Source organism: Chrysochloris asiatica, unplaced genomic scaffold, assembly GCF_000296735.1.
Source record: "Chrysochloris asiatica unplaced genomic scaffold, ChrAsi1.0 scaffold00024, whole genome shotgun sequence".
Classification (NCBI taxonomy): domain Eukaryota; kingdom Metazoa; phylum Chordata; class Mammalia; order Afrosoricida; family Chrysochloridae; genus Chrysochloris; species Chrysochloris asiatica.
Genome location: NW_006408542.1, coordinates 15226246 through 15242327, shown reverse-complemented (window position 1 = coordinate 15242327; position 16082 = coordinate 15226246). Strand labels below are relative to the sequence as shown.

The 16082-nt window shown below is 36.8% G+C and overlaps 1 protein-coding gene across 1 annotated transcript in view; it reads left to right on the top strand.

The window, feature by feature from the left end:
- The window catches only part of LRPPRC (leucine-rich pentatricopeptide repeat containing), a 123933-nt gene that overhangs the window by 89784 nt on the left and 18067 nt on the right, over nt 1-16082 (top strand). Inside the window, exons 26-30 of the mRNA XM_006839466.1 lie at nt 713-781; nt 1769-1859; nt 8708-8850; nt 8991-9099; nt 13767-13893. Of these exons, the coding sequence (XP_006839529.1) occupies nt 713-781; nt 1769-1859; nt 8708-8850; nt 8991-9099; nt 13767-13893 (539 nt within the window). The remainder of the gene's footprint in view (nt 1-712; nt 782-1768; nt 1860-8707; nt 8851-8990; nt 9100-13766; nt 13894-16082) is intronic.

The following is a 16082-nucleotide window of genomic DNA, read 5'->3' as shown; positions in this document are numbered from 1 at the left end:
TAACAACATCACCCCAGTAGCCAAATAATTATTTGGAATCCAAAATTATTGACTGAACCATAGCAATTCTTAGTTGAGGATATAATGTGCATCTCAACTATTGTAATAAACTCCGACTATGAAATAATTTTAAGTATTTGGCTTGTTTGTTTTACTCTTCAAGCATTCAGTGTTAGGTACTTCGGCAAGCATTTGTGGTAGTCATTAAAACACTTTGATCAGTGTTTACAAAGTGTTTCTTTTTAGACTAGAAGTCATAGGTTTATTGTTGTGGTTATTAAGTTGTTAATGATTTCTGTATAACTAGTAGCTTTTAATACCAGAATCTATTGAAATTACTGAAGTAAGTATGTATGTGTATGTTTTACATATTTTGGAGTTATTTAGTTCATTACATCAGAGATTTATTTTTCAACTGAAGGAAGCTTAACTATTTTTCTTAATTAAGGATATATAGAGCACTGACCTGCAGAGCAGCAGTTTGAAATAACCTGAATCTTTCAGATACAGGTTAAATAAAGGTTGTGCTTTATACAATGTTCTAATCCTAATTAAAGGTCTTTGATAACTATGGGATTAAGGTAAAGGTTTCTGTTAATATGTATGTTTGGGAAGGAGGTAGTGAGTTCATTAGAAGGAAAACTGTCTTTGAAGAAAAATTAACAGTTAGCTAAAATTCTCATTGTATATATGTGATCATTATATTTTACAGACTCCAGGCATTAGAGCTCGCCCTGCAAGACTTCAGTGGTTTTGTGATAGGTGCATTTCAAATAATCAGGTTTGTGTATAATTTCTGACACTTTGCATGAGTGTTTGGGGACTTCAGGGAATGTAGCATTATGGAAACAGTGCTGTCTTGGTTGTTCTCCAAATAGATAACTAGCTTTAGCTGTTGTTCCTGAGGTTTAGTAGAATTTCTGAAAATTTTCATCTGGGCCCTCCTGAAGATTTTTAGCTTACTTTATCCTACTTGTTGTTTTTGGCAAACAGAGCTTGTTTTGTAGCAATTTAAAACCGCATCACTCCTTAATGACTGAAATTGTTGGTTGGCGGAGGAAGCCCAGTGGACTTTCCACTTAGTCGTTCCTTCAATGCTGTGTCCATCCACTTCATGTCCAGTGAAAGCCATGGGGTGGGGAGTACAGGCATACTTCAGAGATACTGCAGATTCCCTTCCAGGCTAATGAGATAAAGCAAGTCACACAGGTTTTCTGGTTTCCCGGTACATATAAAAGTTATGTTTATACTGCACTGTAATCTGTGAAGTGTGCAATCATGGCATTATGAAAAGTTTGAAATACGGTAAGAATTACCAAAATGTGACACAGAAATCCAAAGTGAACACATGCTGTTGGAAAAATGGCATGGCTAGACTAACTAGATGCAGGATTGCCGCAAACCTTCGATTTGTAAACAATGCAATATCTGCACAGTACACTGTAAAGCAGTGTGAGAGACAAAGTATGCCTGTATGATGTTTGGGTGGAGATGTATTTCTTTAATAGAGGAGATGCTTATTGAGTTCACCTCATCTGAATCTTCTCCCCAAATAGCTTTCTTTGCATTCTTCTCAGTACACCTTCTTGCAGGGTCCTTTGACTGAATAGTTGCTCGTATGAACTCCAAAGGGTCCTTCAGCCCTCTAATGTTTGAAGTAAAATTTAATGTACCCTTGGTTAAAGCTAGTTTGAAACATTGTTCAACTAAGGTTTGTCAGCTACAAAGAAAATATGATCTAAGTCCATCTATTAATTTTATTTTTAAGGTTGAAACCCTGGAAAAATTAGTGGAACTGACACAGAAACTGTTTGAGTGTGATAGAGACCAGCTATACTACAATCTGTTAAAACTATATAGTAAGTGATCTGACTATTCTTCATGTTTTCAAGGGCATTTATTGAGTTGAAGCCACTTGTAAGAATGAAGGCTTTTGCTTAAAAGTTTCTGAAACTGTCATATGCTGGGTCTTCAACAGAGGTTCAAGGGGAGGCCAGATTGCGTTTTATCACAAAATATTGTTATATGATATCATGTTGTACAGTCTTCATAATTTCTGGTCTTTTTCTACAGTAATTAGAAGTTAAGAAAAACTCTTATCAGAGTCAAATAATTTAAAAAGAGGTCTTAGAGACTTTTTCCTTCTTTTTATTTAAATCTGGAAATAGATTTATTAATCAGTTCTGTAAAGAGTCATCATTATTTTCATGTGTGTAGTTCTTTTTCCAGAAAAGTACATATCTATATACAACTACATTACTAAACACTTTTATTTTTCTTAAATGTGACTGTATAATAGTTTGACTTCAGTGATATACTACAATAGCTTTTCTACATTTTATCATCTATAAAGGAGCTCTGGTAGCGTAGTGGTTGCGTATCGGGCTGCGAACCTAAAGGTCAGCAGTTCTAAACTACTAGCCGTTCCATGGGAGAAAGATGAGGCTTTCTGCTCCCATAAATATTTACAGCCTCGGAAACCCTATACAGGGTTGCTATGAGTCGGAACCGACTCCATGGCACATAACAACATCAACAACAAATGACTAATTAATACATTGAATGTGTATACTAGAATTTACACAACCAATTTCTTATTGTTGGACATTGAATAGCTTTCAGTTTTTCATGTTTCAAAGCAACACTGCATTATGAATCTTTGTTCAAACCCTTGTTTCTGTAGGTCAAAGTCCTAGTGTTTTTATTAGTGTCTAAAAGTGATAGATATTTCTAAACTTTTGATCTCTATTATCAAACATTGTTTTAATAAGTTTATACTAGTTTGCACACTTATAGGCTTTATCTACATTGTGTCTTTTCGGATATTTGATTAGAGGAGGATGGATTCTTAAGACAGCAATGACCTTTTCCTTTGTAGATATTTGATCTTGAGTCATTGTTCTTTTTCTTGTGAGAGAATTTCCTTCAACAAATATTGACAGCATTGAACAAGTGAGCTTATTTTGTCTTTTTGAACTTGTGTTTATTTTAAGCTTTATTTTGGCATGTGTATGTTGTTGGTGTAGGTATACATCATGCCCGATTTAAAATATACATACCAATTATTAGTTCATTGAAGTGCGAACTCCATAATCTTAGTCTTTTAAAAACTTTGTCTTGAATTGTGATTAATGTTTTGCACACATTGTTGATTCTTCATTTTAAAGAACTGTTTCATGCTTATCTATTATGAAAATATACACAAAAAACTTACAGCATTTCAGTGACGCTGATTACAGAATCAAATTCTGCAACGATTCTGTCTTTTAACAAATTATCTCACCACCATTTACATACATTCAGTGCATCCTGAGCAAAAACTCCTTCTGTATCCCTTTAGATACCGATCTTATGCAAACCAAAAAAACCCCAGAATTATCTGAATTTCATATACAAAGGAGTCTCAGTATTTAAAGTGTCCTTGTCATTGTTAAGTTCCATGGAGTTTTGTTCCGTGGAGTCAGTTCCTAGCATTTCCAAGGAGCAACTGATGGGTTTGAACCACTGACCTGTGGTTAGCAGTCCAGTGCTTATGCTACAGTGCTGTACCAGAACTAACTCCTTAGAAGACTTTATGAACCTTTACCCTTAGAAACGTATGCAAGACTATTTAAAGCCTTTACTCTGGCAGCCCTTGTGGTAGGTACCACAAATAAGAGGTAGTAGACTAATGAAAGAACACATAACCCAGAACTGCAGTAAAAAGGGTCTAGAAACATGTAGGTTGTGTTACCGTTCAGAAAAGGGAGAGAGATGGCCAGCCTCACACATTTCTTTTTACTTTGCAGATGAACTTTTTTTTTTTTTTTTTTTTAAATAAGAAAAGAGAAAAACAACTTTTAGGTACATCTTAAAATTTCCCTTAGGGATAAGTAGTCTGTGTTTTAATACCATTTTTTTCTCTCCTTATTCCCTCTATCTGCTCTTTGGAGCAAAAAAGAAAAAAATATTGTCATGTCAACCTCAACTCATAACGACCCCATGTGTGTCAGAATAAAATGTGCTCCACCGACTTTTCAGTAGCTGATGGTTTATTAGCAGATCACCAATCAGCTGATTAACAACCAGGGAGTCCAAGGCGCCTGTGGGAGCAGTTGAATCTCCAACTTTTCCATTTGCAGCCAAGCACAATAGCCTTTTGTATCACCAGAGACTCTATTACATGACTTATAAACACTATGTTGTTCTTAAAGTATCTTCAAGTCATTTCTTCTGAGGAGTGTCTGGTGGTTTTGAACCACTGATCTGAGGTTAGCAATCCAGTGCTTAAGCCTGGAGCACCACACCAGGACTAAAGAAACAAGTGGTATATAATGATGTGTGAGATCTTTTACATTGGAAAATCCATATATTGGATTATGGATTTCTGAAAAAATAATATTTGGCCTACCTGAATTTTATGACTTGTTTTTTTTATAATGTAATTGTAGCCCATGAAAGGTTTGAATTAATTATTTTTAATTTTTTTTTGTTTTTTAAGAACTATTTCTCTTAGCTTTTATGTTAAAACTTACTTAATTTTATTGTGAGTTACACTATACTTCAGAAATGTACAAAAAACAAAAATACATAATTCAGTGGTTTATCAAAATTAATCCCCATGTAACTATCACTTGGAGTCCTGGTGTAGTGCTTTGGTTCAATGCGCTGGATTGCAAGGTTGGTTTGAACTGCAAGGTCAGTGGTTCATATCTGAGGAGCAGCTGGTGGGTTTGAACTACTGACCTTGTGGTGTGACGCTATGGATCAGCATTAGACTGTAAACCACAAGGTTGGCAGTTCACACACACTTCCTGCTCCTTGGAAGACCTATATATACAGGGTTGCTCTGAGTCGGAACTGACTCGGAGGCATTTAACAACAACATAACAACAAGACAATCTAGACTTACACTGTATAACTTCTTTCCCAGACCTGGAATCCTCATTTTAGAAAGGAATGATGTTCAGAGATCACAATCAACTGATTAACAAATGGGAAGCTGGAAGATTGCCTCGTTTATATGTATCAGTAATGTGTTAATCAGCTTTTCAATGAAAATTTTGAGCTAGGAATCTTCATCTAAAACCATGCTGTCACGTCGATTCTAACTCATGATGACTATAGAGTATAGAGTAAAACTTCCCCAGAGGGTCTCCAAAGCTGTAATCTTTATGGAAGCAGAATGCCACATCTTTTTCCTGAAGAGCAGCTGGTGGGTCCAAACCCCCGACCTTCTAGTTAGCAGCAGAGCGTTTAACTGCTGCACCCCCAGGACTCCTTCATCTCTAACCTTAGTATAGAACATTGGTGGTAGGTGATTAAGTGCTGTCGAGTCGAGTGATGCTGTATAGGGTTTTCAGGGCTTTAAATCTTTGCAGGGGTAGAAAGCCTCATGTTGCTCCCACAGTGGCTGGTGGACTTCAACTGCGGACCTTGTGATTTTTGCAGTCCATTGCTTATCTTAGTATAAAATACCATGTGTGAATGGCCAATTGTTACAACTGGTCACAGAGTTTTAAAATGTTGCCTTACGGCTGTGCTCTATTCTTATGAAATTCGCTAATAGTGCCAAAAATCTGTTTTTATAGCTTAAGAATTCTAAAAGGTCATTTGGTGCAGTCCTCTACTTCTTGAAAAGACCTGTGAGTTTTTGGACCGAGATGTGATTATAGAAGCAGTGCTTCCATTTCTTGGTCACAGCCTCGGTCAGTGAGGGTTTGATTCTTCGAATAATGAGTGTAATCATTGTTCTTAGAAAGATTGTTAAACTCTAAAGGCTTATGAAAGGCATGGTCTTTCTGCATCTTTGTGAGATTTTACACACCTCTGCAGGCTTTGACATTCTGACTGATATGATTGCCTCACATTTTTGTTAAGTGCCTTAAGATCCAGGTACATTTTTAAGAACAAATGTTCCCTTAAAAATTTTATAGACAGTTATTTCATGCTGTATTAGACTGATTCTTAACTGCACTTTGAAATATTTTCTTGTTTTAAGTTTATAGTACATTTTAGCAGATGTATTTTTGTAATGTCTTCGTCCTCCCAAAGTAGAAGCTTTTTATGTGATTTGTACCTTTTTTTAAAAAAAGAGAGTTATCTTAGATATTTTTCAGCCCACCGTTTCTTTGGTATTTGGAATATGCCTACTCCTCACATACTAGTTCTCGTTGTTTCGTGTTTGCAACAGTAGTAAACAGTCTACTGTGTGACCACTTTGTGTGTTAACTTGGCTTTCCTCCATGCATTCCGCATCCACCCATAAAGCCATCATGTCTGTCAGACTGGCTGCTGAAGCAGCCACTTCAGAAGGCAACTCGCTGCTCCCATCCCCACTGCGATGGAGTCGCCCTGATGAGAAGGGCACACAAATGGACAGGAGCAGGGAAGGTTGCTGCAGCTGCCCCCTTCTGCTCAAGGGCGTTGGCGGGGTCAACTCCTATAGCGGGATGAGTCCTAGGGTACCTCAGGGCCCAAAGGCTGCAGGAGAAGCTGGCTGCCCACCCTTTTTGTGGTCCAGGCTACTGAGCTTCTCTTCCCCAGCAGCTGTTAAAGACTCCTAAGTCATTTTCGTGGGGTCCTCCCGGACCTGAAAAGCAGCAGCAGGGGCTATGGAGGGGGCATCTACAGGGGCTATGGGTAGCAACCCCCAACGGCCATCTTGAGAGGAAAATTGCCTGAACCCCAGAGCCACCAAATGTGCTTCTAGTCCATTTGCAGAGCCCCAGGTCTACTCCAGAGCACCGCAGTGCCAGGAATAGCAGTTCTGGAGGTCCAGGCTCTGTGTCGCCTCTGCATCCTCCTCTTCTCATTGAATGCCTATATTGCATAATAACCTGATCTTTGGAACCTAGCCATGTTGATAAGCAAGGAGCTGGTGTAGAATTTCACTGTCATAGAAATGCTTGTCTTTAAAAGTACCTTAGCAGTACTGTTGCCAGCTCTGTGGAACCTTCCTGAATTATCTTTCCTGCAGTCTACAAATATTCTTTGTCAGCAGTAGAATAGCTCCACTTTCTTCTTTCTATTGAATAGATCCTTAGGCTTAGATATTTTTTTTTTAATTTCTTATCAAGTTAGTTTTATAAACCAACTTGAAAAATTACCTCTGAACTTTTGTATTACTTACATGAAGGAAAACATTGTTAGCATAGAAAGTTTTACTTTGACATTATATATTTAAGGGTTTTTTAATTAGTTGGACTGATTTTACTATCAAAGTATGTATAAAACCGCTCTGAATCTAGGCTTGTTTCTACTACAAGCCTCCTTTCAGTATATCCTGGATGAATGTGTACACTGCTGTCTGTGTTTGACATGGGGGAGATTTTCTCATCATTAGTGTTTACCTCTTTTTCTTTATTACTCTAATAGATTTCTGATGGAGTGTATTTGTTTGGTTTTTTGCTCTTAGTACTGTACTTCTCTGACCCATTAATTTTCGATTTTAGGGGAAATAACTCAGAAGATCACATTTGTTTTGGTAGTTTTCCTGTAACATGTGTAGGAACAGATTTATTTATGTTTCCTAGAATGCTTATTAAGATAAATTCTTGCTGGAGCTAGACCCTACACAATGTAGAGAGTCTTTTACAAATTTAAAAATAGAAAACACTTAATAGGTCTTTGTATTTAATAGTTACATAGTACTTAATATCATGCGCCATTTTCCACATAGTCCTGGTGTGGCACTGTGGGTTAATGTGCAAGACTGCAAAGCCGTTTGAAGTTGGCAGTTCAAGCTCACCAGCTGCTCCTCGGAAACCCTATACAGTGTCGCTATGGATCAGAACTGACTCGACAGCAGTAACAACAACAATAATTTTTATCTAAGCAAAGATTAATTTATACATTAGCTGACGTGATTTTTTTTTTTACTTCTTTATTGTAGTAGTTGTTGTTAAGTGTTGTCAGGTCGGTTCCTACTCGTAACAACCCTGTACAGGGTTTCCGTAGAGTGGCTGGTGAGCTTGAGCCGCCAATCTTGCAGTTCAAACCAACCTTGCAGTCCAGCGCATTAAACCACATCACCACTTCGATTCTTTAGTTTTTGCTGTTTATGAGGGTTATCTACCATTTAGAAGCACTTAGCTTTTCAATGTGGGCAAAGCTGCCTGTTACCTTTCCAGCAAACCTCCTGTTCTCTTTTTAACACGCGACTAGTCTGAGAGTATTATTCTGTTGAAATAGGAAATCTAAGAAGCTAGAGTCTGTTGTATACTCTCATAGAAATTCAAGTCAACAGAAGGAGAGATACAGACAGTCCCCTCAGCTAAGTCAGGAGGCTTTATAGATTTGCCACTTTAGAAGAAAATTATACATTGTACGCTTTCTATCATCTTAGATCCTCAGCTGGGTACTGTACAATACTACACATGTTTCCAAAGACTCAAAAACATTGAATTAGCCTTTTTCTGATGTTGACTTCAGCAGTGGCGATTTCTCAGCTACTTGATTATAATTTCTGGTACATAATCAACATGATTTTCAAAGTGTTTAATAGATAAAATATTGTAACTTGTTTTGTGTTTGTGTTTTTCAATATGCAAATTAAAAAGATACAAAAAGGTTGCAGTAAAAGCCTCCTTCTCCCCTGGGGTTCACAATCACCCTCTTTCTTTCCCTGGAGACAGTTTAGAATAATGTGTCCTTCATCATCAAATAAGAAAAAATTCTAAATAGCCTCATAAATTTCCACCCATATTTGCCTGTTCACATTTTGCAGAAATGAATGGTGACTGGCAAAGAGCTGATGCCGTCTGGAATAAAATACAGGAAGAAAATATCATTCCTCGTGAGAAGACATTAAGATTATTAGCGGAAATCCTTAAGAATAATAATCAGGAGGTTCCATTTGATGTGCCTGAGGTAATTTGATTTTTACTCAAAGCATTACAGGTTTTGTTTTCAGTAGAACTTTAGGATGTAGATTAGCCCAAATCAGTTTTATACTGAAAAGATCACTGTATTTGCCATTTGCTGTTTAACTGAACAATTGTGTTTTTAAGATGTGGTATGAGGATGAAAAATATCCCCTGAATTCTTCATCATCCTTACCAGTAGAAGTTAGTATCCAGAAAAACCTGTTGAAGGCTTGCCAAAAGAAGAAATCTAAAGGTGAGCATATGGGCATAAGTGTCTTTCTAATAGCAGAGTGGAATCTAAGGTCAAGAAAAGAGAAGCGCTCTAAATATAAATGGAACTTCAATTTTGTATATTAATTGTTTCTTTCATACTTTAAATTAGTAAATACATTTTGTAACACTTGGTAAAAGTTAAGTATTGAGTAAGAAGTAAGTGATACTAAGGAATTATTCTCGCTTTTATTGGCTCTGGCAATAGTATTAAAGTTTATAGGAAAGTGCCCTTAAATTCTAAGATCCATAGTAAAGTATTGAGAGAGGAGAAAAAAAATGTAGTGATTTCTGTACATAACTTATTTTAAGTAATACTTAACCCCAAAAGAACAAAGGTAAAGCATATCTGGGTTCCTGATGCTATTTCCCACCCTCCACCCCCAACTTTTTATTGTGAATTGAGTAAAGGTTTACAGAGCAGATCATATACTTTTCTTCATTGCAGTGATTTCAATCCCCTCCGTGTATCACCAGTGAGCTCCTCCAGTGTGACATTTCAGTTTGTAGTCTATCAGTTCCTAGAGGCTTCAGTACTGCTTGGACTCTTTCTTCAGGACACTTGGCTCTTGATCATATTCTACCACTTGAAATGGTTGAACATCGACCATTTCTTTTTGGTGCAGTGACTCTGTATGTTCTATCTTCTTTTGAAAGTAGCATGATCAAAAAAAGTTGAGGCAAATATAACTTTCATTTGAAAGTGAATAGTGATTAAGGCATTAACTACCACATTAGTGTATGTTGCAGTTGTTAAGCCTGTGTCTCAACTTAGAGATAGGACATGAGCCATGTTTCTTGCTCTGCTTCCCTGTCCCTTGTGGTGAATCTTCCTAAAGCTGTCTGTTGACCACTTTAAATTATTTTTGACTGTCTTTAACCCTCTGGTGTATGCTTCCTTGGCTTAATTCTAGGTATTTTCATTAGACTTTCTTGTACCCTCCCCAAATCACAGGTTACTACTCTCATTCCCTTATATTTGTTCATTTTTCTCCATAGTGTGCTACCATTATTTTTATGTCTTTCAGTTTTGTGTGGATTTTGAGTACATTTTATGATAATTTAACGAGGAAGTAAATGTAGCAAATAATGTATATACATTTGTTCAACTTTTTATTGCTACTTGAGTTAAGGTTTACAGAGCAGATCATCAGTTTTACAATCAACAGGTCATGTGGTTTGTTTCATCCCAATGACTGTAGTCCTCTCAGTGTAGCTTCACTTATCCCACTTCCTCCTGTGTTTCTTGTTTCCATTCCTCTTTTCCCAACCCTTCTGGATTGATCTTTGGGTAAATGCTGTCTTTTTGGTCTTGAATGGTTGACCATTTTTTGTTTATACCTCATTAATGTTGTCCCCTATCTATTGGTTGACTGAAAATTAAGCCATAGGGATGAGTTCAGTTTCAGAACTGAAGGGTGACCAAGAACCATAGCCTTGGAGTTCTATTAGTCTCTATATTATAGTAACTGGAGTCTCTCTGATGATACTGAGTTTTGTGTGTTCCACATTTTCTCTTACTTTATCGAAGGCCTTCTAAAGTGATCCCTTTCTGAGCAGTTGGTAGTGCTAGCTGGGAACAGGTATTTCTTCTGATCTTAGAGTCATGGAGGTAGAGGTTCCCTTGATCCATTAGTTCATTGGACTAATTGTTTCTAAGCATCTTCAATTTTTATCCCTCTTCTTTCCTCGTTAAATGGTTGCTTATAAGATCCCAGTCACTACTAACCAAAGTAGACTGTATTGTCTTTGTGGATTACGTTACACCAGTTGACTGTGGGATCCCCTGAGACTATGGTCCTGAGTCCTCGAACCCAGCATCTCATTTTACCTCAAGGTGTTTGGTAATGTCTAAGAAGTTTTCATAACTTTGCCTCCTGTATTTACAACTCTCCTTCCCATACTTATTCAGCCTGTATGTCTATCGATGCATCTATCCATATGTTGTTGAGTGCTGTCGAGTCGTAGCAACCCTGTGTAGGGTTTCCGAGGAGCAGCTGGTAGGTTTGAACTGCCGACCTTGGGGTCATCAGTCCACTGCTTATCCTATAGTGCCACACAAGGACTGCCTACCCATACATAGATAATTATTGTAGGATTGTGTATAGAGCAATGTTTACCTCTGTTGCCTTTAACTCTTGCACTCTTCCCAGTGTCTTTCTAATAGTCACATTTAAAAACATGCATGATTGCAAATTCCGAAGCACAAAAGCAAGAAGTTCTTGATTTGATGAGTTTCATGAATTGATAACTTCATTGGCAGTCATTTTCTCTCCCAAGTATTTTAACTGTCATCTTGGTTAAAGCTAAATATAAAATTAGCTATCTATATCAATTTCATTAAACTTTCTAATAAAAGTTTTATGTAAATAATATGAATGTAAGGTTAATGCAGAGTTTTAAAATAGTTTAAAGGTCTTTATATGCTTTATATACCAGGGGGCTTCAAAAAGTTTAAGGAAAAATGGAATTAAACTTTTGAAACCCTCTTGTATTGCCCTTTTTAGAGTTGTTCTTATTGATCATTTAACATTTAACTAAATATAGTATTTGCATATAAACATATATTTATTATAAGTCTTCATTCTGTTTTTAATTTAAAATGATCTAATTTCATCCTGTTAATTTTTCATTTTTTAGTTACTTCTCAGAATTTGGCTATTTAGCCAAATATGACTTTAGCAAAATATGAATGACTGCCTTGAAAATTATATATATGCATTAGCACTGTAACAAATTTCCAATAGTTTGATCTACTTAATGAGGTGGTATTACAGTTTTCACAGCAGAAAAAACTAGAGGTGAATGGATTCAGTAGATTACAGTGGTAACTTTTTTAAAAAAAAATAAAGGTAATAATAAAGACTGCCTTTCCAATTTGATGTGAAGAGCATGGTTTTAAAATTATATTTACTTTATATCCTTATTCACCAAACCAGCCAAATTTTACATGTTTATTAGTAAGTAGACAATAATTGCATTGCAGTTCACCTAATTCTTTGCCTCTTTACATGGAAAATTGTATTTACTGAGTGATAGCAGTTTTGTTACTGTGTGCCAGGAGTTAAAATATTTTGTTTAGCAGTGATGTTCTGTTACTTTAACAAGTAAGTAAAACATTGTTTTTGAATTTATAATGGATTGGTACTGATACTCAATTGAAATATGAATTTTTAAAATTACAAAGTATTTGAATACACTGAATAGACTTGGTGGTTGATGGAGTAATCAATAAATAATAGTTGAATTCTTTATTGAATGTTTGTCTCCATTTTTTATCAGTCTACTTTTTGCCAGTGTCCTGGAAGATAGAGTATTCACAAACAAAAGTCTTACTACAGGGCACTTGGTAATTAAAGTTCTGAATGACTTATTTCAATTTGATTAATCTGTGCCATTTTCACTTAGTCAAACTGGTCTCCTCAGTTAAGTTGTTGGTACTGCCATCGAGTCAGTTCCGACTGTACAAGGTTTCTGAGGAGTGGCTGATGGGTTTAAACCCCCGACCTTGCGGTTCAAACCAGCCTTGAGATCCAGTGCTTTATCCTACAGTGCCATACCAAATAGATTATCTTTTTTTCCCCCCCTAAATTTAACTTGAAGGGATACATTTTTAAGATTGCTACTTCAGTTTGAAGGGCTAATGCAAACTCCTCTGCCCCCTAAGAGAACAAGCATAGTAGTTTCTTCTTATTCAGAAATTGCTAAATTAGCTTCTGATGTTCTTCTGAACATTAGATCACATTTGTTCCTACCTGTGTGTTCTCTATTTCTTTACATTGAGTCATATATTCACAGAAGGTCCTAGGTGATCTGTCCGTTATGCACCCCCTCATTTATTAGGATTAGTTTATGCACACAAGAGAGTGGCTTGTAGTTTCAGTTGGATGTTTATAGCCACACCATTTTATTTCAGAAAACGAAGTGACTGAGAAGTGTAGTTACTTCTCTTTTGGTAACATCTTTTCAGTCACTGACAGTTATTGTGAACGAGTGAAATAAAACTGTTAATCAGTCAAACAAATGTTGCTTAGTTTACTTGTTAGATATCTGTATGTTTGAAAATTGTATGTTTTTGTATAAGTCCTGTCGTAGCCAAATAATTTGATCTCCTAATTTTAGAATTATAGGCTATATTCACTTTAATGCTGTTGTGCTGAAATGTAAACCATTCTGTCCACCCACTTATAGATTAAAGATTGCTTTAAAGTGAATCTTTTGCTCCCCTCCATCTAAATTAAACCTCTGGCTTATTTGGACTTTAACACATATTTTTCTATTTATTTTGAAACTGGTATCATCTTTTGACAAACAGATTGAGAAGAGCTATGTCTCACTTTTACTGGCATGAAAATAATGTATTTATGAAAGCTAGTGTGAAAAATCATTTTAAAAGGAAGCCTTTCCAGTTATCATCTGTCTAGTTCAATTAAGAAATTGTTTCTTAGAAAGTCTTTTAAACATTAGGACAGTGAGAAGATCTGTTTGCTGAACCTACGTGTATGTCTTTATAAAGTGATAAGGATGGGTGAGTATTTCCCCAAAAAAAGAGCAAACCAGAAAAATATGTGAATTTGGGGTTTGTTTTATTTTTCTTTCCCTCTTTGCCATTCCCAAATAGCTAATTTTTGGTTGTTTTTTTCCTGGTAGATGCATATAATATTTTCCTGAAAGCACAAAATCAAAATATTGTATTTGACAGTGAAACTTACGGCAGTCTTATACAATTACTGTTGTTGAAGGATAGTTTCACACAAGCAATGCAAGTGAAAAATATGTAAGTATCATACTTACAGTCAATTTATTCCACCTCTTCCTTTAAAAAAACATTAGCAATTGTTAGCATTTTTCTAATGCTGTATTACTATAGTGGACTGCTGATTTTCTCCTACCCCGAAAAATCATGTGAAATGGTTAGCCAATTTTATGGAATTTTTTTAACTTATAAAAAAGTAAAACCTTTCTTGGCTCTTCACTGTGTCTTATTAAGCAACTAGTGCTATGTATACCTTTTGTGGTAGTGGGAAGGGGGGTGGGCAACTTGATCTAAAGAAGACATGGAGGGCTTTTAACTTAAACCAAGAACTTTAAAGTTAAATCTGTGACCTTGGAGAAATTACCTACCATTTCTGAGTCTCAATTTTGGTCCTATATGATGAACAGATTATGATATGATAGGTATGCATTGCTTAACACCCAAACTATATTCTGGGGAAACAGACCACTGTGTGTCTTGGACATTATGCAAACACTTCATTATATATAGTATATTGTTATCATTGTTAGTGCCCTAGAGTTGGTTTTGACTCATAGCAACCCTGTATGGGGTTTCTGAGACCTTTAAATCTTCAAGGGAGCTCATCTTTCTCCCACAGAGCTGCTGACAGGTTCAGACCATGGACCTTGTAGTTTGCAGTCCAATACTTATTGTCTGGAGCTCCCACACTCCTTATATAGTATTGCTGTTGTTATTAAGTGCTGACTCATAGCAACCCTTTATAGGGCTTCCAAGGAGCAGCTGGTGAGTTTGAACCACTGACCTTTGGTTCAAACCAACTTTGTGATCCAGTGCTTTGTCCTACAGCGCCACACCAGGATTCTCCTATAATAGTGTGTTTGTGATATATATACACACATATCTAAGTGACCCTCGTGCAAGCTGCTAACTCTTACTTAGCACCAGAGCCACGGGGCTTGCAAACTTGCTCCTCCAATTTGCTGCCTCTCGGCATATGGCACTGGGGCCTGGTTGGAATTGGAAGCGCTAAGTGAAGGAACTAATCAGTAAATACCCAGCAGCACCTCCTCGCGGGCACCAGCCTGTGGGACATTCACACGGGGTATGGGACAGTGGTATCCATGGGAGATTCATTGCTGTGGCCAAGCTCTGGAAGCCAAGCCACAGATACCATAGGCCAGACCTTTTAAGCAAGCCCGTCTTCCCCTCATCATGGTATATGGGTAAGATGTTTCTCAAATGGACGTTACATGGCAATACATGTAAGTATATAAAAGGTTGCATCTAGGTACTATAGGAGATATATAAAGCATAGGTGTTCAATACATTTTAGATGCTGTTGGCGTTTCTTCTGCTGGTATGGTTTGTTTTCCAATTTGGTGGGGGTGAGGGGAGATATTTGGTGGTGGTGATTATTATTCACTCCTTGTGCAGTGTTGTCGGATAAGCACTCGACTGCTAACTAACCACAAGAGCAGAGGTTCAAACCTACCAGTACCTCCTCGGAAGCGCTGTTTAGTGTCACTATGAGTCAGAACCAACTTGATGGCACTTAAAACAACAATTTATAGATGAAGATATTTTGCTTATCAGAACAAGCATACAGGCCTAGTACCTGGTATGCCGGCTACCCTTGCTGTGTTTGCTGTCATATTTTCAAAGAGCTATCTGGGAAGCTTGAATTATTAATCAGAAAGGGGCCTAGAGAACGGGAGATCAGGCTTTAGAACTTAGACATTTACTGCTGATAGCTCATTAGCTTTCTTTTCAGCGAGAAACTAATATGTTGAGTTCTGAAAGAACTTCTTTTGTCTGGTTTTGGGTTTTTTAAATTTTTAAGCCCCAGTACTTTTGAAATATAATCCTGAGCAGAAAGTGGACGTTTGCCATTCAAGTCACTGAAAAATCTGGTGATATATGAAGGGGCTTCAAAAAGTTCATGGAAAAATGGAATTGAAAGGTAATTGAATTTTCCCAGGAAGGTTTTGAAGTCTCCTCATACTAAAGTGTCATAGGTAATATATATGCTGTCTGTGTTTCAGTAATGCATGAGTAAGCAGTCACTCATTACAAAAATGGGCTGTGTGTCTTTTGGTTTGTGTGGATCTTGAATCACAGTTTGTATGTTTTTATAATGGGACAGGTTTAATGCACTGTGTATCTTATTTGTATTTTTGTGATTGTTAGCTGCCGCCAAGTCAGCTCTGACATAATGGTGGACACCCCCC